This window comes from Heterodontus francisci, chromosome 1, assembly GCF_036365525.1.
Source record: "Heterodontus francisci isolate sHetFra1 chromosome 1, sHetFra1.hap1, whole genome shotgun sequence".
NCBI classification, from domain to species: Eukaryota; Metazoa; Chordata; class Chondrichthyes; order Heterodontiformes; family Heterodontidae; genus Heterodontus; species Heterodontus francisci.
Genome location: NC_090371.1, coordinates 175080327 through 175108193, shown reverse-complemented (window position 1 = coordinate 175108193; position 27867 = coordinate 175080327). Strand labels below are relative to the sequence as shown.

The 27867-nt window shown below is 41.8% G+C and overlaps 1 protein-coding gene across 1 annotated transcript in view; it reads right to left on the bottom strand.

Annotated features, from left to right (window-relative positions):
• wdfy3 (WD repeat and FYVE domain containing 3) overlaps positions 1 to 27867 on the bottom strand; it is a 498547-nt gene that overhangs the window by 182266 nt on the left and 288414 nt on the right. Inside the window, exons 22-28 of the mRNA XM_068038896.1 lie at positions 21436 to 21596; positions 9409 to 9520; positions 7940 to 8130; positions 6484 to 6636; positions 5771 to 5844; positions 5511 to 5672; positions 812 to 903 (exon numbers count right to left, since the gene is read on the bottom strand). Of these exons, the coding sequence (XP_067894997.1) occupies positions 812 to 903; positions 5511 to 5672; positions 5771 to 5844; positions 6484 to 6636; positions 7940 to 8130; positions 9409 to 9520; positions 21436 to 21596 (945 nt within the window). The remainder of the gene's footprint in view (positions 1 to 811; positions 904 to 5510; positions 5673 to 5770; positions 5845 to 6483; positions 6637 to 7939; positions 8131 to 9408; positions 9521 to 21435; positions 21597 to 27867) is intronic.

Below are 27867 nucleotides of genomic sequence, written 5' to 3'. Positions count from 1 at the left end.
ACTGAGTGGCTTGCTAGGCACAACTGAGTGGCTTGCTCGGCCATTTCAGAGGGCATGTAAGAGTTAACCACATTGCTGTGGGTCTGGAGTCACATGTAGGCCAGACCAGGTAAGGACAGCAGATTTCCTTCCCTAAAACCAGATGGGTTTTTACAACAATCGACAATGGTTTTATGGCCATCATTAGACTAGCTTTTTAATTCCAGATTTATTAATTAAATTCAAATTCCACCTTCTGCTGTGGTGGGATTCAAACCCATGTCCCCAGAGTTGTACCCTGGGTCTCTGGGTTACTAGTCCAGTGGTAATACCACTACGCCACCACCTACCGCGATTCATTGCTATTTTCACGTTACACTAAAGTTGCACCTGCAGAGTAACTGCAGCTTACATCAAGTGATCTATGCATGAATTAATTTAAAAAGCACCCAGACAGCCTCTAGTCTGCCTTTAAGTTTCTAATATTAGAATGGAGGCAGACAGTCCGATCAGTGTTTGAAGACTAAAAAGCAGAATTCTTATTATGCTTATGTATATTTTGCCTAAGCAGAGCAAGATGCAGATTCATTAATATAATGGTGGTGATACAATTCTCAAATGAAGCACCAGTGTGACCCTGGTGTTTGCAGTACAATTGCAGCATTAGCAAATGTGGGTTGTTCTCAACAGCTGGGAGATTTAATGCAATCCATTATGCAGTACACTGTTGATCTATAGTGTGCCAAATAAAAGAGGCTAAGTTAATTGAATATTGGAGTATGTCACATAGTCAACATACAAATAAGTTTTAAACTAGAGATATATTGCTCACCTTCTTCCTTTTCCTCATTATTCGCTTCCATGGTAATAAACTTCTCACAGACTGCAAAAGTGGGTAATGTCGAAGAGAGAAATTGACCAAACCTTGACACAAAGAAAGAAACCAGAAATGAATAAAGTGACATTTATCTGCAAGATAGGAACATTAGAGGTATTTTTAACCATTTACTGTAATTAGGAGGAAAGAATTCTCCATTTCTTAACATACCAAAATCAGGTCTCCAAGTACATTTCCATAACTTTGCACTGAGACATTTTTAGACTGGCAAAATAAGGGAAAAAAGACAATCTTCTGTTTTCTCATATGCAGTATTTACTTGCCAGTGCTCAAAGACCTGCTGTACTTCTACTTTGGCACAAAAGGATTTCACCTATTGTAAAACACCCTCATAAGCTTTAGAAATAGTTTATATCCTGTTTTAAGTGAATGTGCACAATTTCTGTTTGGGGGTGGGGGAAAGGAATTGCAGAAAAAAATGAAAAGTGAACAGCAATTTACATCTTTCATCAAATGTAAAGTGCTCCCTATGGAAGAGACCAGTTGTAGAATTAAAATATAGCTTGCAGAAAGAAAGATTAAGTTATTAACTTGAAAGAGCTTCAGGATATTAGAGAAGGCTGAAAAATTGTTTTTGCGACATGCCTTTCAGCAAATTTTTTTCTGAATGTGAAGAACTAACAAAAGTGCTACATAATATAAAAACAAGAAATACTGGAAATACTCAGCAGGTCTGGCAGCATCTGTGGAGTGTTAATATTTCAGGTCAGTGACCCTTCATTAGAACTGGCAGAGCCAGAAAGGCAATAAAGCAGGGGTGGGGGTAAGAGATAACAAAAGAGGTGTTGATAGGACAAGGTCACAGAGAATAACTGACCAGGTGGTCACGGAGCAAAGGTAAACGGTATGTTAATGGTGTGGTGAAAGACAAAGCGTTAGCAGAGAGAGGGTGTTAATTGACAGGAAACTGAACAGCCTGGCCCCAAGCACAAACATGAAAAAAACAGTGGGTAGGCACAGTAGAAACAAACTAAATAAAATAAAAAATAAAAAATAAACACACACACAAAAAAGAAAAAAGAACTAAAATTAAAAAATAAAAAGGGGGGCCTGTCCTGTTCAGTCTGGCAGGCTGTAGCGTGCCTAATCAGTAAATGAGATGCCGTTCCTCGAGCTTGCATTGATGTTCACTGGAACACTGTAGCAATCCCAGGACAGAGATGTGGGCACGAGAGCAGGGGGGGAGTGTTGAAATGGCCAGCAACCGGAAGCTCAGAGTCATGATTTCGGACTGAGCGGAGGTGTTAGGTAAAGCCGTCACCCAGTATGCGTTTGGTCTCCCCAATGTAGAGAAGGCCACATTGGGAGCAATGAATACAGTATACTAAATTGAAAGAAGTACAAGTAAATTGCTGCTTCACCCGAAAGAAGTGTTTGGGGCCTTGGATAGAGAGGAGAGGTGAGGTAAATGGGCAGGTATTACACCTCCTGCGATTGCAGGGGAAGGTGCCATGGGAAGGGGACGAGGTGATGGGGGTAATGGGGGAGGGGATCAGGGTGTCGCGGAGGGAACGATCCCTTCGGAAAGCTGTCAGGGGAGGGGAGGGTAAGATGCGTTTAGTGGCATCACGCTGGAGGTGATGGAAATGGTGGAGGATGATCCTTTGGATATGGAGGCTGATGGAGTGGAAAGTGAGGACAAGCAGAACACTGTCACAGTTCTGGGAGGGAGGGGGAGGGGTGAGGGTAGAGGTGCGGGAAATGGGCCAGACACGGTTGAGGGCTCTGTCAACCACAGTGGGCGGGGGGAATCCTCGGTTGAGGAAAAAGGAAGACATATCAGAAGCGCTGTCATGGAAGGTTGCATCATCAGAGCAGAAGCGTTGGAGACTGAGAAACTGGGAGACTGGAATGGAGTCTTTGCAGGAGGCCTCCAGCATTCTCCCTCTGGCCTCTTACCCGCTCTTGATCTTTTCATTGAAAACTGTCAGCGAGACTTCGGCAACCTCAATTTCTCTGCCCGCCTCACTCACTCTAAACTGTCCTCCTCTGAACCTGACGCACTCCGTTCTCTCAGGTCCAACCCTGACATTGTCATCAAACCTGCAGACATGGGTGGTGCTGTTGCTGCCTGGCGTACCAATCTCTACCTTGCAGAGGCTCAGCACCAACTCTCAGACACTCCTTCCTACTTCCCCCTGGACCACACCCCAACACCGAACATCAAACGACTGCCCACAGGACTGTCATTGACCTCATCACCTCCAGAGATCTTCCCTCTGCAGCTGCCAACCTCATAGTCCCGCAACCTCGGACAGCCCACTCCCTCCTTCCTATAATCCACAAACAGAACTGTCCGGCAGACCCATTGTTTCAGCCTGTTCCTGTTCCAATGAACTTATTCCTTCCTATCTGGACTCTATCTTTTCTCCCCTGGTCCAATCTCTTCCCACCTACATCCGTGACTGTTCTGACGTCTACGTCATTTTGACAATTTCCAGTTTCCTGGCCCCAACCGCCTCCTCTTCCAATCTTTCTGCAACTCCATCCCTCACCAGGACGGTTTGAGGGCTCTCCACTTCTTCCTTGAACAGAGGCCCAACCATCCCCATCCACCACCACCTTCCTCCGCCTACCTGAACTTGTTCTCACATTGAACAACTTCTCCTTCAACTCAACTGACTTCCTTCAAGTAAAAGGTGTTGCTATGGGTACCCGCATGGGTCCTAGTTATGCCTGTCTTTTTGTGGGATATGTCGAACATTCCTTGTTCCAGTCCTACTCATGCCCCCTCCGCCAATTCTTTTTCCGGTACATTGATGACTGTATTGGTGCCGTTTCCTGCTCCCGCCCAGAACTGGAAAAGTTTATCAACTTTGCTTCTAATTTCTACCCTTCTCTCACCTTTACATGGTGCATCTCTGACACTTCCCTTCCCCGACTTCTCTGTCTCCATCTCTGGGGATAAGCAGTCTACTAATATTCATTATAAGCCCACCGACTCCCACAGCTACCTCGACTACACTTTTTCACACCCTGCCTCCTGTAAGGACTCCATTCCATCATCACAGTTTCTCCGTCTCCGACGCATCTGCTCTGATGATGCAACCTTCCAGGATAGCGCTTCTGATAGGTCTTCCTTTTTCCTCAACCGAGGATTCCCCCCCCACTGTGGTTGAGTGTGTCCGGCCCACTTCCTGCACCTCTACCCTCACCCCTTCCCCTCCCAGAACCGTGACAGGGTTCCGCTTGTCCTCATTTTCCACCCTACCAGCCTCCACATCCAAAGGATAATCCTCCACCATTTCCGTCACTTCCAGCGTGATGCCACTACCAAACGCATCTTCCCCTCCCCGTCCCATCAGCATTCCGAAGGGATCGTTCCCTTCGCAACACCCTCGTCCACTCCTCCATTACCCTCACCACCTCGTCCCTTGACACAGCACCTTCCCCTGCAATCGCAGGAGTTGTAATACCTGCCCATTTACCTCCGCTCTCCTCACTATCCAAGGCCCCAAACATTCCTTTCAGGTGAAGCAGCGATTTACTTGTACTTCTTTCAATTTAGTATACTGTATTCACTGCTCACATTGTGGTCTCCTCTACTTTGGGGAGACCAAATGCAGACTGAGTGATCGCTTTGCGGAACACCTCTGCTCAGTCCGAAAGCAGGACCCTGAGCTTCCGGTTGCTGGCCATTTCAACACTCCCCCCTGCTCTCCTGCCCACATCCATGTCCTGGGATTGCGGCAGTGTTCCAGTGAACATCAACGCAAGCTCGAGGAACAGCATCTCATTTACTGATTAGGCACACAACAACCTGCCGGACTGAACATTGAGTTCAATAATTTCAGAGCTTGACAGGCGCCCCTTTTTATTTTTAGTTATTTTTTCTTTTATATTTATTTATTTTATTTTAGTTTGTTTCTACTGTGCCTACCCACTGTTTTTTTCATGTTTGTGCTTGGGGCCAGGCTGTTCAGTTTCCTGTCAATTAACACCCTCTCTGTACTAACACTTCGTCTTTCACCACACCATTAACATACCGTTTGCCTTTGCTCCATGACCACCTGGTCAGTTATTCTCTGTGACCTTGTCCTATCAACACCTTCTCTTTTGTTATCTCTTGCCCCACCCCCACTTTACTTGCTTAAAACCTATTACATTTCTGGCTCTGCCAGTTCTGATGAAGGATCACTGACCTGAAACTTTAACTCTGCTTCTCTCTCCACAGATGCTGCCAGACCTGCTGAGTATATCCAGTATTTCTTGTTTTTATTTCAGATTTCCAGCATCTGAAGTACTTTGCTTTTATAAAAGTCCTATATATTTCACTGAAGTTGGAATCAATCTTCCCTGTTCTTGCTCAAGGAAACACTCTCTCACATGAAGATATCCTTGTAAACATCTCCAGAGATACAGTACAAAACTCTAAAGGGAACGTAGCAAATGTAAGAGAGAAACAGCGGCACACCCCTTTATTAGACTTTATGATCCACAATGTACCTCGCTGTTGGACTTGTTGCCCAACTTGCATTATTTTTTCAGTGACTAAACACTATTCGATAATTCCAGACATTTTCAGATTGCACCATTTAATATTGTTTAGAAGTTATAATGCAGTACTCAAATGGGGTTTCTGTATATAAATTCCATAGTTACTTCTGCATTCTTTGCTATGCCTGGACTCTACCTGAGCAGATCATTGTTGTTTGGAAAGCCTTGCAGTAGAAGGCTCAGCACGTTGCTGATAGCTGCAATGGTCGACTGCGACAGGGACGTATCTCTCAGAGTAAGCAGCAGCTTTGGTATCAACTGGAATTCCCTCATTAACTTGGCATTTCTAGAAGCCTCACTGTAAAAGAGAATCATAGCAACCCTTTTATTCCTAATAACTGCTTACTGAAGTGTAAATATTTAAAAAGAAAGTATTTTGAAATATTGTAATAATACCTTGATTCAGTCAGAAGTTCAATAAAGTGCTCAAATAATGACAGATGAAGTTCATATGGTGCATTAAGCCAGACCTGTAAAAAAGTCATGTTTAAAAATCATTAAACTTAAATAAACCTTAAAAGCACTTCTTCGCTATTTTAAATAACTTAAATATATATCATAGGTTAAAAGTTTGAGCTGGGAGCTGTACTACCAAAGGTGCTGCAGGCCATAACCACAGTCTCAACTACCCCAAGCAGTGATCCTGCCCCAAATCTTAGGAACAAGGTCATTTGTGTTAAACAAGTGGGCACCTGCATCAGTTATTGAAGGCACAGGAATTGACAAATATAATTTTTTGTTGAAGGATGTACTACTTTCCTAAAGGATCTCTCAGAGAACAATTACTATTGGGATTCAACATTGAGCCCCACCATCTACAGGTGCTATATGACAAGTACATTTGCTTCATGCAGGTGGAATTACCCTTGGCTATACACTGAAAAGAAGCAGAGGGAAGTTAAGGGGACCCTAGTTTTCCACCAGAAACTGTGACATTACAACATGGGGTAGACAGAAGAAGCGTCCCTCCCAACCCATCGGCATTCCAAGACTAGACCACTCATTTAGGATGTTACTTCCTCAAAAAAGTCGAGGAGATTGATCAGGCATGCATCTACATAGTCTACTATTTTTGAGTTTATTGTTGTACCACTTTATATACGTCTTACATCAAAGTCACAAAGCAAATCCTGAAATCCATTAGAATTAGGAATGATACTAGTCTCATGGCCACTGTCAACAGTTCCCACTAACGAAAATGTGAGATGGAGAATATGACTGTTCAAGAGAGTCCGTTTCTTCTTCAGCAGCATTGCCAAGAGCTAAAACAGAAAAAAAAATGAAAATTCCATTAATTATAGTTAGGGACAGGTACTGGTAAACTTGAAATGAGAGTGTAAAGAACAGAGAGAAACCAAGATAAAGACAAGACCATTCACTTTATCAAAGATCTTCTTTCTGGTACAGTACTCTTATTTGAGCATGCAACTACATTTGGAATAGCTCTAATACTTTGTCATTACTACTCTGCCTGGCAGATTATTCTACATATTTATCACTATCTGAGTAAAGAAGTTCTTTATAATATCCACTTACTTTTAGTTCAGAGATACAGCACTGAAACAGGCCCTTCGGCCCACCGAGTCTGTGCCGACCATCAACCACCCATTTATATTAATCCTACACTAATTCCATATTCCTACCACATCCCCACTTGTCCCTATATTTCCCTACCACCTACCTATACTAGGGGCAATTACTAATGGCCAATTTACCTACTAACCTGCAAGTCTTTGGCATGTGGGAGGAAACCGGAGCACCCGGAGGAAACCCACGCAGATACAGGGAGAACTTGCAAACTCCACACAGGCAGTACCCAGAATTGAACCCGAGTCACTGGAGCTGTGAAGCTGCAGTGCTAACCACTGCGCCGCCCATTAAATTTTCTCTCATTTAAACTTATGCTCTCCAATACTACTCTCCTAGCTCACTTAGAAGCAATTCGTCAAGGCCAACCCCACCTATACTATATAGCAAATTTTGAAGTTTTATCCTAAACAGCTTTCTTTCCACTCTGTAGAGCTTGGACGTCTCTCATCTTTCCTCATGGCTTAACCCTGGGATCAGTTTTGTTGATTTTCTTTGTACTCTCCCCAATATCTATGTCATAATACTAAAAAAACAACCAGACCTGAATACAATATTCCAAATGTGGTCTGACAGCAAATTTTAAAACTCCAGTATATCCAATAAAAACAGCCAACATTAATTCCCCATTTCACTCAGTAGAAAGTTTTATTATCTTTCCCCGACTCCCAATCAAAAAGTCCAGTGGGAATCAAACTACTCAACACAAATGAATGCATTTCTGCCTATCGCCTAATGTAAATAAGTCCAAATATTGAATTACAACGCATGCAAAATTATCCAATTTTTCTAGGATTTGTTGGCTGTTTATCACTTCTTATTTTTGGTAAACCATCCCAAAAATGCCCCCGTACATGTTTTTCTGCACATTTTTCTTCACTGGCGTCATCATAGGGCAAACCATGTACAAATCGCTCTGCCTTAATCTACAGATATTGAGGCTGTTCTCTTAAACATGAGTTGCAGTGAAGCTCTAACCTGATAGCCCTTAATCCTCTCCATCTCTTTGCTGGCCAGTGCATTACTTTTTACCACACAAACAAGAGCCTTCACAGCAGCGTAGAGACCTTCGACATCTGATGCCATTGCAACCAAGCCTAAAATAGCAGCTGCTCCACCAATATATTGCAACGTAGTGGCAACAGGCTTAGGAACAGAAGTTCTCACACCTGGCAAAAGAAATCAACAAGTTACTTATTAAAAAAAACACAAAATGATACAGATAAGAAAATTTAAAACTTTCCAATATGAACAATAGTTACAAGTAAGGACTGTCTAACAAAATATTGCAATATAAAAACTTTGTTTTGCTATGTAATCCTTCATGTTGTGGTATTTTTAATAAAGCAATTGGAAAAAGAATTGCTGAAGTATGGCTAGAAACTCAGTATGAAGTTAAAGGCATGAAAAGGCATGATTATTTAATAACATTCTAATAAATTATACAGGCAAATTTTCGTAGAGTGAAGGTGAAACTTGCCAAATATTACAGTTAAGGATGGTATTCTTTTAAAATGCTAGTACTAGTAAAACAGAACTGAGTATTCAAACTGCAACTGGTAAATTCTGAAAATGCTCATTTTTCAACTCCCTGCAGTACTATTTTACCATTACCAATCAAGGAAACATAAGCTCCAATTTTAACTGTGGGCATGAGACAAGCTTGGGGCCGGCACGGCAGTGTCATGAGGTCTGGATCAATTTTAATTCGCAGGCCTTATTTTAATACAACAGTAACCCCTTTCAACCTAACCCCAATGAAGTTTAGGCCGATGGGCGGGTGTTGAGCGAGTGCGGTTGGAGGCTATGGCTTGGGACTGCTGGGATATTGGCCAGTAGTCAAGATAAGAGGTAGATTGGTGGGGTGGGGATGAGGGAATGCAACTTGTGGGGGCGGGAGAGGTACTCCTGTTCCTCCTGGCCCAAAAGGAAACTGATTTTTAAAGAATTACTTTTTCTAGGTCTGCTGCTACTTCACACCTCGTGCTTTTGGTTAGGACAACATAAAGTGCTGAATTCAGCTAGCCAGAGTTAAAATATAGTCAGGATCTGAATGATGTCACTCGGCTAACATTTGCATTTCAATAAGGCCCATGCTTGCACGTGAGAAGGCTTTGCTGTTGGGCCAGAATGCGCATGTTAAAATGGCATGTACCACGTGGTTCAGGCATGTAGGTCACTGCAAAGATTTTAATTCCACCTTGCATGTCCTGTTTTTGACAGGCATGGGGAGTTAAAATTGTAGCTATTGATCAACAAAAATAAAAAAAATGCACAGCTTTTACAATAAATTACTCCTTACATATTACTGTGAAAATAGCATTAGAAGCAAATTTCTAATTAAGGTAAAATGAATTGTATACCATGAGTAAACCTGGATTTGAAATTGCCAGGTTTGGGCTAACATTTAGGCATAGCATCGTAAGTCTCTGTGATTAATACTCTACCTAGGTATCCTATAAGAGCTGCACCAATTGTTCGCGCTGGTCCATTTAAATGTCCTGCAGCATTATGCAACAGTTTTACTGGTGTAGCATTTTCATGCGAGGAAATTGCCATCTATACAACACAAAAAACATTTTGAAATTAATGGCCAAGATTATTCCAATTTTGCTCATTTGCTTTAAACACTGAAATATTAGGAGCATCAACAATATGTTCAATCATTGTGCTAACTATAAAAAAGCTAATTTACCCAACTTGCTTCTATACAGGTCACATTTACAATACATTTATCTTTATTGCAAGGAAGTTATTTATATGCAAATCTGTATGCAAGTAAACTATCTTCCTTCTGTGCCTGCACTTTGTCCCTCAGCAGATAAAAGATCTCCCCTCTTTTCTTCAATCTACACATCCTGCACATAGTATCTCTCCTCTCTTCCCGGTGCTGATCCAGTAAAGCAAGACAAAGTCATTAGAAGCATTGACTGTCCCATCATTTATTGTACAAATAAAGATGCTCTATCGACTTCTCCTTCATTAAATAGAAAAGAGGAAGGACAACCCTGAGCCCTACAGCCAGTAAATGATAGGGGTAGCAGCATTTGAAAATGCTTTTATACAACTTTATTTGGGAAATCTAACTTGCGGAGTAGCAGTTTTATCTGTGTGTTGAAACATTAAACTGTCCCATGGCTGTTCCTAAAGATGTTTTTCTTCATCCCCTTCAATGTAAAGGCAGATACTACAGAAATTCACCCAAATTGCAATCTGAAGAAATTGAAGTTTTTGTCGTAATCAGGAAGTAATGCTTTTTGCATTCCTGTCACGTTCACCTTTTTGACCCAGAGTTTTGTAAATCACAGAGCCAGAATCAATTTGGGGGGGGGCGAAGGAGGTAAAAGAGCAAAGACCAGAAGTATTAATACATAAACTGCCTTCCTAAAAGTGAGCTACACTGATTTAAAATAAAATCTTGGCTATAGACTTTCAACAACAACCTGTACAACATTAAAAATACGTCCTAAACTGTTTGCCAAATGGAAATGGATAGGGAACAAAGCCTGGCTCTGGTATAAAATTAAAATCCAACTGGGCCCAACCCAACAACAGACAACCCGAACCGGGCCTCGAATCCTTTAATTTTTTTTTTAAATGCCTGACCCAACCCGAACCAGACATATGCAGTCAAGTTTGGTCGGGTAGTCAGGCTTTACTGCAGAGTGTGGAGTCTGGACTAAACATTTCCCGCCTTGACGCCCTGAATGTTCATTTGAAGATTACTTCCCAGAGCAAGACAGCCCAGCATGACCTGACCCGAACCTGAATGTTGGACCCGGAAGAGAGACCCGACCACGTGTCGTCGGGTCTGGTCGGCTTCGGGTTGGGTAGCCATGCTTTAGTAGGGAACAGACGGCAAGAGTTAGAAGAGGAAGTAGTAAGCTTGGATGAAAGATGGATTTTGAAAAAATTTGGAGATGGATTTTAAAGGAGAGAAAATGATAGGTATATATAGGAAGGAATTCCAAAGAAGTAGCGCTGAAGTAGCTAAAGGCCCTAACACCAAAGTCTCAATTTTAACTCCTAATGAGAGCTCAGGACAGCAAACTGTTTAGCCCTGCAAGCATGAGGCCTGTGAGTTAAAATCTGCATTGGTCATGTCAGTATCCCACCCGAATCCAGCAGGAAGCATAGCTGGCGAGCAGGCAGGAACTGAATTTTGGTCAGCAGGCCAGCTTTGAGGACTCAGAAGAACAGTCTCTGGCCCACCAGTAAGCAGTTGGAAGGAGGGGTCGGGAGGGGATTGAGGTCAGTGGAATGAAGCCAGGCAGGAGCTGCTCAAGGTTGCTTTGTAGGGGTCCAGGGAAGCCACAACAGTTTCACCGCGCAGGCCTCTGGTGAAACTTATATTAGGCTCTGGTGAAGTCATTGGAGACCGATCTGCACATACTGCGTACCAGTAGGGGCCCCTCTTGTTTGCTTAAAAGAGGTTAATATCGGAAGCTGTATGAAGGCAGTGGGATCGGCACAGGGAAGTGCCACCAGCCATTTCGCTGTAAAGAGTTCTGCAGAAGATGAGGACCATTCCGCAAGGGAGAGGAGCACTGGTGCTGTTGCATGCATTCCAGTGAGCAGCTTAGAATGGAATCAGGACTAAGTTATTCTTCTATTCCCCTTGGCTGCAGCCAATTTACAGCAGACTGGCACTACCTTCTCTAGCTACTCGGCACCCAGTTAAAACCTTAGCCTGTGCAAACATTCCACGCAAAGATTCACCAAACAAAAGTCTTCAGTTTGTTTTGTTTTATATCCTGGCACACTTTTCATCTTTGTGCCTCTCATACTAGCCAAATTTTATCCATCTTGCTGTCAATTTAAAACCTAACTTCAGCATTTACTTCCATTTTATTTCTGTCCAGGTACTGGTGAATTTGCATTATGCCATCTCCTCATCCTCAAGTTTTTTTCTATTTTCCTTTCCCTGTGATGTTAATGGAGGATAGATCAGATATTTCCAATTTTTTGGTCAGCTGAAAGTTTGGCATAAGAAATTCATCACTATATTGAAATCACTGTTTTTCACCTGTAGGGTTGCTGGTTGCCAGATGTGGAGTGTCCACTTCCTCACTTTAGGGGCAAATCTAGAAAGCATAAGTTCAGGTTGGCAGAGAAAAGGCATGGACAGCTTCAAGGTGTGTGCTGACGTACCTCTCAAGTTGAGCCAGCTAGAACATTTACTATTAATGCTTCCTGATGTGAGTCCACCTTCGACTACTCTACCCCACTGGGGCATTGACACAGCACTATGAGGAGCTCAGTAGGAACAATCCTAAACCCTACTGATGCTTATCCTTCCAAGTTCCAAGCTGGCTGCTCAATCATTAACAAGATCCTGCATAATGCTTAAAGGCCTGCTACCCACCCAAACCCAACGGGACCAGACGACATGTGTTGGGTTCGGGTCAAGTCGGGTCGGGTCGGGCCGGACACACACAGTAAGTGCTCTGTTGGCAAGTATTGAAAATAAAAAAATTAAAAAAATAAAAAAACTTACCTGAGCTGGGAGTCCGGGACGAAACTGAGTCTGCGCAGTGAGTGAGTGATGTTACTAAGATGTCATCGCGCATGCGCTGCAGCTTCTTGCAGGTTCGGTGTCAGGAAGGTAAGTAAAGGGATGGTCGGGTCGAGTCGGGGCAGGCTCGGGGCAAAATCAGAGGGACTCGGGCTCGCTGTAGTTTGGTTGGGTTCGGGTCAGGTTGTTTTTCCCGACCTAAAGCAGGCCTCTAGTACTGCTTAGTTTGAGTACTGGATTACAGATTCTGGCACAGAGGACTGACTTGGTTTCAAGTTTCCATCCATAGGTGTGTGATCTTGGCCAACGTGACCAAATTCCCTCACTCTGCCAGGAATGTGGTTATTAGTTAGTTACCAAACTGACATGCACAACGTTTAAGACTTGCTAAGTGGCAATAGAATAACTCAGCAAAAAGTGGGCACATTGTCAGCATCCTCCTGAGTACATTCCATATCCCATTCAGATAGAGATGCAGAGGTTCAGCAGCAACTGCAGACCAATCACAATAATTACCAAGCCTTGATTATATGAGCATGTGCTCTCACACACCTATGGATGGAAACTTGAAACCAAGCCAGTCCTCTGTGCCCATTCTTGGCATCACCTCCAATTGTTCTTGGACTTGGGTTAATATGGATGAGGTATTCTTCCTGGTGTGAAAATATACACAGGTCTGGCCCCTTCCTTCAGTGTGATCCTGTACTCAGGATAGTTTTTTGAGCCCTGTGAACAGCTTCGGGAATTCTATTTGATAGGAACTGTCCACCTTTGTTTGCATGACTTTGGCAACCTTTTTAATCAGCTGCAGTTGTAAGCATGCATTCCTGGTCAGTAAAGAAAATTCTTGATAGTGTAAGACGTATAAGGTCTCTACCAGTTGTCTTCCTTTATGCTGAAGAGTTGCCTGGAGTTTGCCTTTTACTTGCAGTTGTCTCTCGCCTGGACTATGCAACTGTATATCTGTCAGTTGTAGATAAGGTCTCTTCACCCAAGGCTCTTGGTCAGACAATGCTGTGATGCTAGCCTGTGTCAAGCTTAAAATTTGTGAGGTATCCATTCATTCTGCTGTCCAGAAATCTTGGTTTGGATTACTGATTTCTCCCAAGAACCCTTTGGGTTCTTTCTCTTGCAGGTATTGCTGTACTTCATTCACTGCTATTTGCACGAAGGTCTTGCGCTTTGTACCTTTAAGTGAAGAAATTTTGCTGTGGCATATCTTCCCATAGTGTCCAGTTTTGCCACACTTAAAACGCTCAGCTTACTTGCTGGGCACTGCTCTCGTCTGTGGGTCTTCTTGACTCTACAACGTTGACAAAATTATCTTATGTCATGCGCCTTCTCACTTATATGCTTTTTCTGTTCCTCAAAGCATTTCCCTGGCTTTGGCTTAACCAGTTGGATGGCCATTGGACTCCTTCTCACCTAGGGCTCGTCTTCAGCTCTTAGGATGCCCCTATTCTGTTTGCGAACTTCAGCCGTCTTGCAATTTGAATGGTCTTTTCCAGTGTAAGGTCTTCCTTGGATTGCATCAGGTGTGACAAGATCTGACTATCCTGTGTGATTAGTTCTGCCTTTAATTTTCTATATTCACAACCTTCTGCCAGCCTATATAGGTCATTAATATAGGAGTCTACAGATTCGTCAATCATCTGTGCCCACTTACCAAATTTAGCTCTTTCCAAGATTTTATTGGTACGGAGATCAAAATATTTATCAAAGACTTGGAGTACCTCTTCAAATTTATCTAAGTCTCGATGATCCCTTGTCAGACAATTACATTGTTTGCAATTGCACCTACTGAATATAGGAGGGTGTTCACTTGTTCCACTTCAGATTTTGTATGGGGTTGCAAAGCAATTCTAAACCTTAGGAACCTTTTTCTCCATAACAACCAGTCTTGAATCTGATTCGGTTCCTCTTGATTCTGGAAACTCTTAGGCATTCCCAATTTTGGATCCATATTGCTTTCTTTAATAGACTTTTTAAAGTGTTCCCCTTTCTTTAATAAATTCGGCTTTGTTTGATTCTTTTTCAGGCTTGAATGCTATAATGGAGGTGTCCCCGCTGTTTGAGAGTTCCCTGCTGTTTTAACAGGCTTTTTAATGGATTTCCCTGTTTTTGTCAGGCTTGGTTGCCTTAATGGAGGTGTTCCTGCTGTTTTCAGGGGTTTCTCATACTTTTCGGCAGCTTTCCGCTCTTCACCCTCGCATTCAGCCCTAGCGAAGGGTAGGGTTTTTCCCATTTCTTTTTTTCCCGACCACGATGCCTTCAGAAAATTACTGCAAGATTTTCGAAGACTTCTAACGCAATCCCCGACCGTTGACATCGTAACTCACCCGATCGCTGGATTCTACTTGCAGGCCAACAGGCTTCTGTTCTGTGGTGCAGCCTATATTTGAGCTCAGACTCACTACAGCAGCGGAGCTCTTCTGCAGTTAAGTGATTTTCTTACTGTACAGGGCCAGTATTTATCATTAATTTTCTCTGTTGTTCACCTCGTGTTTCGTCCAAAGGTAAGGATATCTTCAAATTATCCTGGTTGCTTTCACCGCTCTTTTACAATTGTTTTACCACTGCCACCATGTTGGGTTTATTTGGGTTTTTTATTAGTAGCATTTTAGAGTGTTCTAGAGAAAGTCTCAGACTCCTGTAAAGGTTAACTAACAACTCTATTATCTAGAGTTACTATATACACTCTCCATAAGCCATCTAAGCATCCTTCATGTTGCTATACCTTCTTCTCAAGCCTATTTAATGTGACTGTTACATAATTGCTCGTACAGTGGGAGGGCTCTCTCTTGCTGTCTTCAGTATTAACCGTTTAACCCTTATACTACAGTTTCCCCTGGCTGTGGGGGTGGTGGGGGGGGGGGGCGGGGAAGGTTCTAGCACCGGGGACACAGTCTTAGAACAAGAGGTAGGCCATTTAGGACTGAGATGAGGACAAATTTCTTCAGAGAGTGGTGAACCTGTGGAATTCTCTACCCTGGAGAACTGTGGAGGCTCAGTCATTGAGTATATCGCATCTGCAGCCGGGTATCGGAATGGGAGGATTTGCAGATGGGAATTTCAAGCCAAAAATCATGTCAAGATCTGACAGAGTCACTCGATTCAACAGGACCTGAATATCATCGGCCTTTAAATGAGGAAGGAGACATGTTTGTCCATTCTGACTGTACAAAAAGATTTAAATCATCAGTTTGACTGTGGAAAAAGCTTTAACCAGTTACACAGCCTGTTACACACCATTCGCAGCAGGGAGAGACCGTAAACGTGCTGTGTGCGTGGACGAGGCTTCAACTGATCATCCAGCCTGAAGGCACACAAGCACACCAGTGTGGAGAAACCGTGTAAATGCGAGGACTGTGGGAAGGGATTCAATCGCCCATTCTGGCTGGAAACTCATCGACGCAGTCACACTGGGGAGAGGCCATTTACCTGCTCTGCGTGTGGGAAGGGATTCACTCAGTCATCCAACCTGCTGAGACACCAGTGTGTTCACATACAATGACAAGGGTTGGATTCTGCTGTTGCTGCTATTAATCACATCCAGAACTGAATCATGACTGGAAAGCTGTTTCCAGTGGTACCAGGTCCCTTGGTTTTTGTGGTATACATTAATGATTTAGACTTAAACATAGGGGCCATGATTAGGAAGTTTGCAGATGAGACATAAAGTGGCCATGTGGTTAACAGCTGAGGAAGAAAGCTGTAGACTGCAGGAAGATATCAATGGACTAGTCAGGTAGGCAGAAAATGGCAAATGCAATTCAATCCAGAGAAGTGTGAGGTAATGCATTTGAGTAGGGCAAAAAAGGTAAGGGAATACACAATAAATGGTAGGATACTGAGAAGTGTAGAGGAACAGAGGGACCTTGGAGTGCATGTCCACAAATCCCTGAAGGTGGCTGAACAGGGAGATAAGGTGGTTAAGGCAGCATATGTGATGCTTTCTTATATTGGCTGAGGCATAGGATACAAGAGCTGGGAGGTTGTACTGGAACTGTATAAAACACTGGTTAGGCCACAGCTGGAGTACTGTGTGCAGTTCTGCTCACTGCATTACAGGAAGAATGTGACTGTATTAAACAGGAGCTTTACAAGGATGTTGCCAGGATTGGAGAATTTTAGCTGTGAGGAAAGATTGGTTAGGCTAGGGTTGTTTTCTTTGGAAAAGAGGAGGCTGAGGTGTATAAACTTATGAGGGGCTGAGATAGAGTGGGTAGTAAGGAGCTATTTCCATTATCCGAGAGATCAATGACCAGGGGGCATAGATTTAAATAACTGATTGAAGGATTGGATGACAGTTGAGAAATCTTTTCACCCAGGGGGTTGTGGGGTTAGTGTCTGGAACTCACTGCCTGAAAGGATGATAGAGGCAGCAACCCTCATCACATTTAAAAAGTACTTGTATATGCAATTGAGGAGCCGTAACCTACGAGGCTACAGACCAAGAGTGGAAAGTGTTAGGCTGAATAACTCAACAGCCAGCACAGACATGTTGGGCTGAATGGCCTCCTCCTGTGCATAACTTTTCTATATTCAAGAGAGAGATCGATAGATTTCTAGATATTAAAGATATCAAGCAATATGGGGATAGTCCGGGAAAATAGCGTTGAGGTAGAAGATTAGCCATTATCTGGTTGAATGGCGGAGCAGCCTGGAGAGGCTGAATGGCCTACTCTTGCTCCTACTTCCTATGTTCCTGTCTACACTACTTACTATATCACCAACCGAGGTGTCATTGGCAAATTTGGACATATGCCCCTCTATTGTGTTATCTCAGTCATTACTAAATATTGCCAATACTTGAGACCTTGGCACAAATCTTTATGTAACACCACTAGTTACTTGCTTCTAATTTGAGTAAATATCCATTATCCCAACACTATCTTCTACCACCTAACAAGATCAATAATTTGCCTTCAATTTCATGAGTTTTAATTTTAGCCAATAGCCTCTTACATGGAACCTCAGCAAATGTCTTCTGGAAGATTTAATCAAGTACATCCAGACATTTCGCTATCTACTAAATCAGTTACTTCCTCCAATAATTCATTTAGGTCTGTTAAACATGACCTACCCTTTACAAATATAACAGAAAAAGCTGGAAATACTCAGCTGTCTGGCAGCATCTGTGAAACGAAAGACTTGCATTTAAATAGCAATTTTCATGACCACCGAACAGCTCAAAGAGCTTTACAGCTTTTACTTTTGAAGTGCAGTCACTGCCGTAATGTCAGAAACACAGCAATTCACACACAAGCTCCCACAAACAGCTATGTGACAATGACCAGATAATCTGTTTATTGTGATGTTGATAAATATTAGCCAGGATACGAGGGATAACTCCCCTGCTCTTCTTCGAAATAATGCCATGGGATCTTTCACCTGAGCAGGCAGTTGGGGCCTCAGGTTGACAGCTCATCCAAAAGATGGCACCTTCGATAACGTTGCACTCACTCAGTCCAGCACTGGTACATAAGCCTAGATTTTTGCGCTCAAGCTCTGGAATAGGACTTGAACGCGGAACCTTGTGACGCAGAGGCAAAAGTGCTACCAACTGAGCCATGGCTGACAGAATTAGAATTAGAACATTACAGTGCAGTACAGGCCCTTCGGCCCTCGATGTTGTGCCGACCTGTGAAACCATCTGACCTACACTATTCCATTTTCATCCATATATCTATCCAATGACCACTTAAATGCCCTTAAAGTTGGCGAATCTACTACTGCTGCAGGCAGGGCGTTCCACGCCCTTACTACTCTCTGAGTAAAGAAACTACCTCTCACATCTGTCCTATATCTATCACCCCTCAACTTGAAGCTATGTCCCCTCGTGTTTGCCATCACCATCCGAGGAAAAAGACTCTCACTATCCACCCTATCTAACCCTCTGATTATCTTATATGTCTCTATTAAGTCACCTCTCCTCCTCCTTCTCTCCAACGAAAACAACCTCAAGTCCCTCAGCTTTTCCTCGTAAGACCTTCCCTCCATACCAGGCAACATCCTAGTAAATCTCCTCTGCACCCTTTCCATAGCTTCCACATCCTTCCCATAATGCGGTGACCAGAACTGCACGCAATACTCCAGGTGCGGTCTCACCAGAGTTTTGTACAGCTGCAGCATGACCTCTTGGCTCCGAAACTCGATCCCCCTACTAATAAAAGCTAACACACCATATGCCTTCTTAACAGTCCTATTAACCTGGTTAGCAACCTTCAGGGATTTATGCACCTGGACACCAAGATCTCTCTGCTCATCTACACTACCAAGAATCTTCCCATTAGCCCAGTACTCTGCATTCCTGTTACTCCTTCCAAAGTGAATCACCTCACACTTTTCCGCATTAAACTCCATTTGCCATCTCTCAGCCCAGCTCTGCAGCCTATCTATGTCCCTCTGTACCCTACAACATCCTTCGGCACTATCCACAACGCCACCGACCTTAGTGTCATCTGCAAATTTACTAACCCACCCTTCTACACCCTCTTCCAGGTCATTTATAAAAATGACAAACAGCAGTGGCCCCAAAACAGATCCTTGCGGTACACCACTAGTAACTAAACTCCAGGATGAACATTTGCCATCAACCAGCACCCTCTGTCTTCTTTCAGCTAGCCAATTTCTGATCCAAAGCTCTAAATCACCTTCAACCCCATACTTCCGTATTTTCTGCAATAGCCTACCGTGGGGAACCTTATCAAACGCCTTACTGAAATCCATATACACCACATCCACTGCTTTACCCTCATCCACCTGTTTGGTCACCTTCTCGAAAAACTCAATAAGGTTTGTGAGGCACGACCTACCCGTCACAAAACCGTGCTGACTATCGCTAATGAACTTATTCTTTTCAAGATGATTATAAATCCTGTCTCTTATAACCTTTTCCAACATTTTACCCACAACCGAAGTAAGGCTCACAGGTCTATAATTACCAGGGCTGTCTCTACTCCCCTTCTTGAACAAGGGGACAACATTTGCTATCCTCCAGTCTTCCGGCACTATACCTGTCGACAATGATGACATAAAGATCAAGGACAAAGGCTCTGCAATCTCCTCCCTAGCTTCCCAGAGAATCCTAGGATAAATCCCATCTGGCCCAGGGGACTTATCTATTTTCACACTTTCCAAAATTGCTAACACCTCCTCCTTGTGAACCTCAATCCCATCTAGCCTGGTAGCCTGAATCTCAGTATTCTCCTCAACAACATTTTCTTTCTCTACTGTAAATACTGACGCAAAATATTCATTTAACACTTCCCCTATCTCCTCTGATTCCACACACAACTTCCCACTACTATCCTTGATTGGCCCTAATCTAAATCTAGTCATTCTTTTATTCCTGATATACCTATAGAAAGCCTTAGGGTTTTCCCTGATCCTATCCACCAATGACTTCTCGTGTCCTCTCCTTGCTCTTCTTAGCTCTCCCTTTAGATCCTTCCTGGCTAGCTTGTAGCTCTCAAGCGCCCTAACTGAGCCTTCACGTCTCATCCTAACATAAGCCGCCTTCTTCCTCTTGACAAGCACTTCAACTTCTTTAGTAAACCACGGCTCCCTCGCACGACAACTTCCTCCCTGCCTCACAGGTACATAATTAGCAGCTCTGATGAAAGATCACAGACCTGAAATGTTAACTCTACTCCTCTCGCCACAGGTGCTGCCAGACCTGCTAAGTATTTCCAACATTTTCTGCTTTTATTTCAGATTTAAAGCATCCGCAGTATTTTGCTTTTGAACTACCCTTTACAATCCATGTTGGCTCTCTGTAATCAGCTCAAATTTCTCTAAGTGCCCAGCTAGTCTGCCCTTAATTATAGATTCCAATAACTTCCCCACAATAGATGTTAGACTATCTGGTCTATAATTTCCTGATTTTTCACTTTCTCACCTTTCTTAAATAATGGAATTACATTTACTAAGCAATAGTTACATTTGCACAATTTAGCATCACAGTTGCACAATTTTCTTTCGTTAACACCTGATAAAAATTATGCAGCACACTGAATTTTGACATTTTAACAACATTGCCAGCTTTTAGGAAAGGAAACAAAGATTTATTTTGTACTCTATGTAAACATACAAGATGTAGCTCTTAAAATGCTCCATGAGGTTGACATAGTTGCAGCAAGTAGTTGTGTCATGGGGTGACGTGATGCTCATATCATGATTTCCTACAGTGAATTAATTATGTTATTTTGGGAAAGAGCGGGGGAGTGGGACTAACTGGATTGCTCTTCTAATGAACTGGTGCAGACTCAATAGGCCGAATGGCCTCCTTCTGTGATGTACTATTCTATGATTCTATTGTGGAAATGTGTTGAGTGCAAACAAGGGATTGTACTTGCAGTGGTGCTGGGCGGAGGGAAGATAGAAAACTGGACAGAGACTGACTGTTCTCACAAGACTGAACTGAACTACTACAAACTGTTAAATAGTGCAGGAAAATTGAGGAAATAAATGGAAAACAAATAAACTCTGAAGTTACAATCTGATTCATCCTGGGCTAGATACAGTATCAAACATTAAGCATCGTGTTTCATACAAAGTACAGTTACCAGGAAAATGAAGTTAAAGTGGAGTGGTACTTGAACAATCTGATCTCCGAATGCAAAATCAGAATATCTATATTAGCACATCCATATGGTGGGTTTATTTTACATAGGAAAAGCTAAATTAGAAATCACTGACAATTGAAAGTACAAAATAAAGCAATTAGCATTTTCACTAAGAATGGAAAATTCTATCATTTTAAATATTTTAATAAGCAACTTTTAGGCTACACATTTTGCAGGGGACATGACCCTACGACCACGTGAGGAGACATAACTTCCCATCTTTCGGATTTCATTAAGAACCCAAACTGTACTTAACAAATTTTGTAAATGCAACACATACAGATCAAATTGTATTTTTTCCGAATGCAAGCCGTACATTGATTGCTCACCTGTTTGGCTATGGTTTTGCTGTCCACTTTGTTGTAATTTTTCCTAATCCTGGCCACTGTAAGTGAAGAGACTGACAGTGCATACAACCCAAAAGATACTTTCTCCTCAGGAATCAGGCTGATGGGAGATGGAATGACCATTTCAGATTTCGAATCCTTGCCTTTATAAAAGGAAGAAAACCGGTTTAGTGATGAGTAAATTCGAAAAATTCCATTACCCGTTACCTTTAAAGAAGGCAACTCTCATCAATGACAAGTTCTTAGATAGAAACTACTTTTAGCTAAAAGAGAATCACCATACCAAAGCTATCACCTTGCAGCACATCTGCTCAGTATCACTGGTGTAAGTATGCTGCTTACTAGCTTTAAAGTTTTATTTTAGCTGGAACTATTTAGAAATAGTTCTAAACTGAAATATACACATGTTTTCCACAACTGATATAAATGCAAATTTCTCTCCAATTTTCTCTCCTTTGAATCATTGACTCGTATTCAACAGGCAGCAACAGCCCACCAGCAACAGTTGCAAATGATCATTCCTCATTTACCCAAAGATGTTCTCATCTAACATTCATGCACACACTTATCTTAGAATTAGCCATAAGCAAAGGGAGCTTCGGACAATGTTTTCCCTTTCTCTAGCTTAGGGACGCTGATGCCAACCGTAAAGCCTCCATCTTAGCTGACAATTATTAATTCCGCAAGGAGCAGGAATTGAAATAGGAACTTCCTGAGCTATGGGTCAGTATTACACACCGTGCATTTACTGAGCCAGTGTCAAGTTTGATCCCAGTGAATGTCAAATTAGTTCTGTTGCACTGTGTGCTACCTATCATTGTTCATTATTTCAAATGCGATAAACATGTTTTCTGATTTTCATAAATTTCAAAATATTAATTTCAAATGGTGAAATTATGGATTATTCTTATATGTTAATGAATACTCTAGTGTCAAAATATGCTGACTACAAAATTAATATATAATTCATATTTTGTTAACTAATTAATTGGTCTTTCATACATACAAAGAAATATTAAAATTAATTCACACTTTGTTATTCTTGTACGTAGATGTTCTGTAATAAAGGTTATTTTGAAAGAAAGGTTTTGGGTTTTTGTAATGACATCTCACTTGTTTCTGCAAGCTATGGAGATGTCATTGAACAACATTGAAGCTGTAAAATCCCAAAAGTTCAATAACACAGCAGACTAATTCTCACAGAAATAAAAGTGTAATAACGTGCAATGACATTTACAATATCTACCTATCAATGATGTCTTCATCAGAATAAAGATATCCCTAACCTTACAATGTCAAAACTTATATTTCCATTCTAAGTGAAAACTAATTAAGTAACAAAATGCCCTTTTGTTAAGTAACAAAAGCAACAGATATAATCCTAAAGACATTAAGTATTATTTAAAGAACAATGTTTAGTTGAATGCTGCAATACGTGCTGCTTTGTGTAGAAAAGCTTGGCATATTGTATGGAATTTCAACGCTCGAACCCCTGCACGAGTTTGTGTAATTGGGTTCAAATCCACTATCAGTACTTTGTTGCCAGTGAAAATACTACTGGAGCTGAGCCACAAAGATAGCTGAAGCATCGGAATTCGCGCAATGCAGACGGAGGAGTTGGGAGACATAAAACTGAGTTACCACAGCACTACCACATGCTGGAGGGCAGAATTACAGTTCAAAAGTTTATACAGTTTATAATAGTGGAAAAAAGGTGGAGGAAGAAATATGTAAGGAAATATGTTAACAAGTAAAGGACAGCGAATAGCAACATGAAAGATATTAAACACCCCCAGATAAACTGGCAAGTGGTAGCGAAAGAGGTCGAGGGAGTAGAGTTTTTACAATGTTTGCAAGGTTTCCTTTTTTTACCCAGTATGTAAAAAGGCCCACTGGATCTAATAGTGAAAAATAAACCAGAAAAAAATAAGAGAAGCATAGGGGAGTACCTAGATAATAACGATCACAGCATAAGGAGGTTTAAGATAAAGATTGAGAAGGAGATACAACAAAGACAAAAATAATAGAATGCAAACAAGCCAACATTAAGGGGATGAGAAAAGAACTAGGGAAAGTAAACTGGAAAAAATTGACAAGGTAACAGAAAAGAAATGGGAAACATTTAAAATGGCGATCAAGAGTGCCCAGGAGAAATATATCCCACTAAAAAGCAAGAAAAATAGCCAATATTGAAAGACCATGGATGAATTAAAAAAAATAGGGAAAACTGAAACTAAAGAAAAAGCTATTCACTAATGACAGACAACAAAAGAGGTGACAAAAGGGAATATGAAAAGGTTAGGAGATAAAAAGGCAAGGGGAAATTACAAAATTTAATTATTAAGGAATAAAAAGAGAAAGAGTAAGTATTCAACAGATAAATAAATAACACAAGAAAAATAGGAATAGGTCACTAAGGAAGGTATATGGTGGACATGGCATTAGCAGAGATCAAAAATATATAAAGACATTTAAAATAGAGAGGAGATAATTGATAAACTAATCAAGCTAAGGCAAAGGATAAAACCCATTGTCTAGGTGGACTGTATCTGCACATATTAAAGGTTAGGAAAGAGATAGCAGAGGCCCTATTACATATCTATATATAAACATTCATTAGAAAAGAGAATAGTACCAGAAACAACTAATGTGATTGCTATAGTTAAAAAGGGAGATCGAACAATTAGCTTAATGTAAGAACATAAGAAATAGGAGGAGTAGGCCATACAGCCCCTCGAGCTTGCTCCGTCTTTCAATAAGGTCATGGCTGATCTGATCTTGACCTCAATTCCACTTTCCTGCCTGTTCCCCTTTAATCCTCTACAGTTCAAGCTTCTGAATATACTCATGGCTGAGATGGACAATGACTCAAGCTCCACAGCTTCCTGGGATCCAGAATACCAAAGTTTCATGAACCTCTGAGTGATGAAGTTCCTGCTCATACTTAAATGAGCGACCCCTTATTCTGAAAATAAACCCGCTTGTTCTAGATTCCCTACAAAGGGAAATATCCTCCCAGTATCTACATTCTAAAGCTCCCTAAGAAACTTTCATTCTTCTAAACTCCATTGAGCCTAACGTGCTCAAACCTTCCTCATAAGACAACCCCTTCATCCCTGGAATCAACCTCATGAACCTTCTCTGAACTGCCTTCAATGCAAGCACATCCCTCCTTAAATAAGGAGTCCAAAACTGTATGCAGTACTTTAGGTGTGGTCTCACCAATGCCCTCTGCACCTGGAGCAAGACTTCCCTACTTTTATACTCCACCACCCTTTGTAGTTAAGGCCAACATTCCATTTGCCTTATTTGCTGTACCTGCATGCGAACTTTTTATGTTTCATGTACAAGGATACTCAGATTCCTCTGTAGTGCAGCATTCTGTAATTTCTCTCCATTTAAATAATATTTTGTTTTTCAATTTCTCCTACCAAAGTGGATAACCTCACATTTTCCCACATTATACTCCATTTGCCAAATTATTGTCCACTCACTTAACCTACGCAGACTTTCTGTGTTGTCCTCACAACTTGCTTTCCCACCTATTTGTATCGTCTGCACTTTTGGCCAAGTTACACTCGGTCCCTTCATCTAAAATCATTAATATAGATTGTAAATAGTTGAGGCCCCATCACTGATCCCTGTGGCACTCCACCAGTTACAGTTTGCCAACCTGAAAATGTCTCATTTACCTGACTCTCTGTTTTCTGTTAGTTAAATAACTAAAGTAATGGTCCCTTAGAGGTTGAGACTGGGGAATAAATAATGGGAAACAAGGAAACTGCAGACACTTTGAACAAATATTTTATATCTGTCTTTCACAGTGGAAGACTCTAAAAGCATCCCAATAATAGTAGAAAATTAGAGGGCAAAAGATGTAAAGTAGAAACAATAATGAAACCCGCATTTAAAAAATTGTAACAGAAAAACATCTAAAAACTGAAAATATAACAAGCAGACAGCATGGATTTCAAAAGGGAAGGTCATATTCGATCAAACTCATTAAATTCTTTGAAATAGTAACAGAAAGGGCAGATAAGCATAATGCAGTAAACACCATATGTTTAGATTTCCAAAGGGCTTTTGCTAAAGTACCACATTAGTTTAGTTTAGTTTAGAGATACAGCACTGAAACAGGCCCTTCGGCCCACCGAGTCTGTGCCGACCAACAACCCCCCATTTATACTAATCCTACACTAATCCCATATTCCTACCACATCCCCACCTGTCCCTATAGAGACATGACTCAGGTCAGAACATATGGTATCAGGGACAAATAGCAGAATGAATAGAAAGCTGGCTGCAAAAGAGAAAACAAGAGTCAAGGTTAAAGTTAGTTATTAAGAATGGCAAAAGGTGGGAAATGGTGTTCCATGAAGATTGGGTGCTTGGACAACTGTTGCTCATCATTTACATAAACTATTTAAATTTGTGAATCTGAAATACAATTTCAAAATTTGCAGCAGACACTATTTAAAAATTTTTTTATTTTTTTTTTTAAACAGGATGTGGGCGTTGCTGGCTAGATCAGCATTTATTGCCCCTCCCTTTCTCAGCCAGTTCTGGTGCACGAGTCTTCAGTACTGTTGCCGAATGTTGTCAGGGCCCATAGCCTTTGTAGTATCCAGTGACTTCAGCCGTGATAATATAACACAGTGTTACATAGACACCATGATCTTGACAGAGGCAGGCTGCACGGGCTGGTGTGGGGAATTGGATTGCTGGCCAGGAAGCTTGTGCTTCTTCACATGCTCTGCTTTAGCTCCAGTGTGTGGATTTTTTCCCCAAGATTCCCATCTGGAAGTCAGTCTGTTTGACAGGTTTGGTTTCAGGTTAGGCTGGGAACACTCTGCAGCAGACCTGGTAAGGAGCCTGCAGCTGCTACAGGAAGCATGGGGACAGGGGACACGACTCTGATCCCTGACCTCAGGTGGAGTGTTTGGGGTGGGGGGGGGGGGGCTAGCTTTGTCTGATGGAAGGCAAGAGGGTAAGCTTGGGAGTGCCGAGGAGGAAGCTCACCTGCTCCAACTGGGCCATAAGCAGTGTTAAGGCACTTACCGTCTCCCCAAAGTTTGAAGCTGGCCTTGCTCCCCTTCAGCTACCTGGTGACACAAGGCCTGCAAACCTAGATCGCCAGGGATTTAACCTGAGGCTGACAGCCTCATTAAAGTATTTATGTGGCCAATCCACCCCCTGGGAAGAGGTTGGCTGTCTGCACTGTCTCACTTCGTTCAACCCAGAAGTGGGCCGGCTGAAATTGGGTTTGCAATTTTTAAAGATTCAACATCTCGTCCAACTCCAGCCTAAGCATTTTTCGAGTTAAAATTCAACCCAGTTTCCATTCTAAATGTGAATATGGAAATTTATAATGCAAAAAGCTGAGACAAATTGTGATGGGAATTCACGCAGACATAATATTTTTCATACACCACATTTAGGAAGATGGCTGTTATGCAGAATTGGTTGAGTGTGGATGTTGGGATTATTACAGAGAAAGGAATGCATGAGATGTACTGACAATGTCACGAATAAGTAAAATTCTCGTTCAACTTACAAGTTTTAATAAATCTGCTTAACAACTTGAATTGAATTATTAACATAAACTTTCTCTATTTAATGGGCAGTAACACACCCTAAGCAGCGAACAGTGCCATACTTGACCATCATCTAAGGTGAGGGATAGCAACAGAAACAATGACTCCAATGATTCAGCCTTCGTACAATCTGGTGTCTGGTGCCCAGAAAATAGACAACAGTGAGCTTGCAAATTGCAGGACAACCTCCCCAGTTGATACAATTTCAATATATGGGCTTGCACCAGCTAACAATATACAAGAGATTCAATTAAGCAAAGTAACAGCATTTATGATTTATAATGGAGATGGAACAAGAAAGGAATTAAAGCGTACATCAAGATGTATACCTAGTTGTAGTGTTTGCGCTGTGGACAGGACATAGATTCTTCAGTAAAATATGAAAAATAAAAAATGAAGTACCATATATCTAAAAATAATGGGAGGAGAAAGAATGGGAGGCCTGTTTCAGGTGGCCAAGTTGCTAGACAATTTCAGACCCATCTCAATATAGCATCAGACAAGACTTGGACATCAAGGAAGAATTTGCATGAGCAGGCTTCGAAATAGGCAGCCAGCAATCCTACCCAAAGCAGGTGGAAGCCTTGTTTAAATAGTCAAATCAGGGATCTAAGTTGGTTGTAGGACCCCGACACAATTTTGACATACCTCTGGATGGATCGTTAGCTATGCATGCTCTTCTTAGTGGTATAGGATGTAGCATGGCTCAATTAACCGTCTTAAAAGGACTGCTGAAGGTTGCTCCCAAAAAGAGATGTGGCACTGATTTTTTTTGGATCAAGGAGAATTTTGACTTCTGGTTTGGCTCCACGGATGAGCA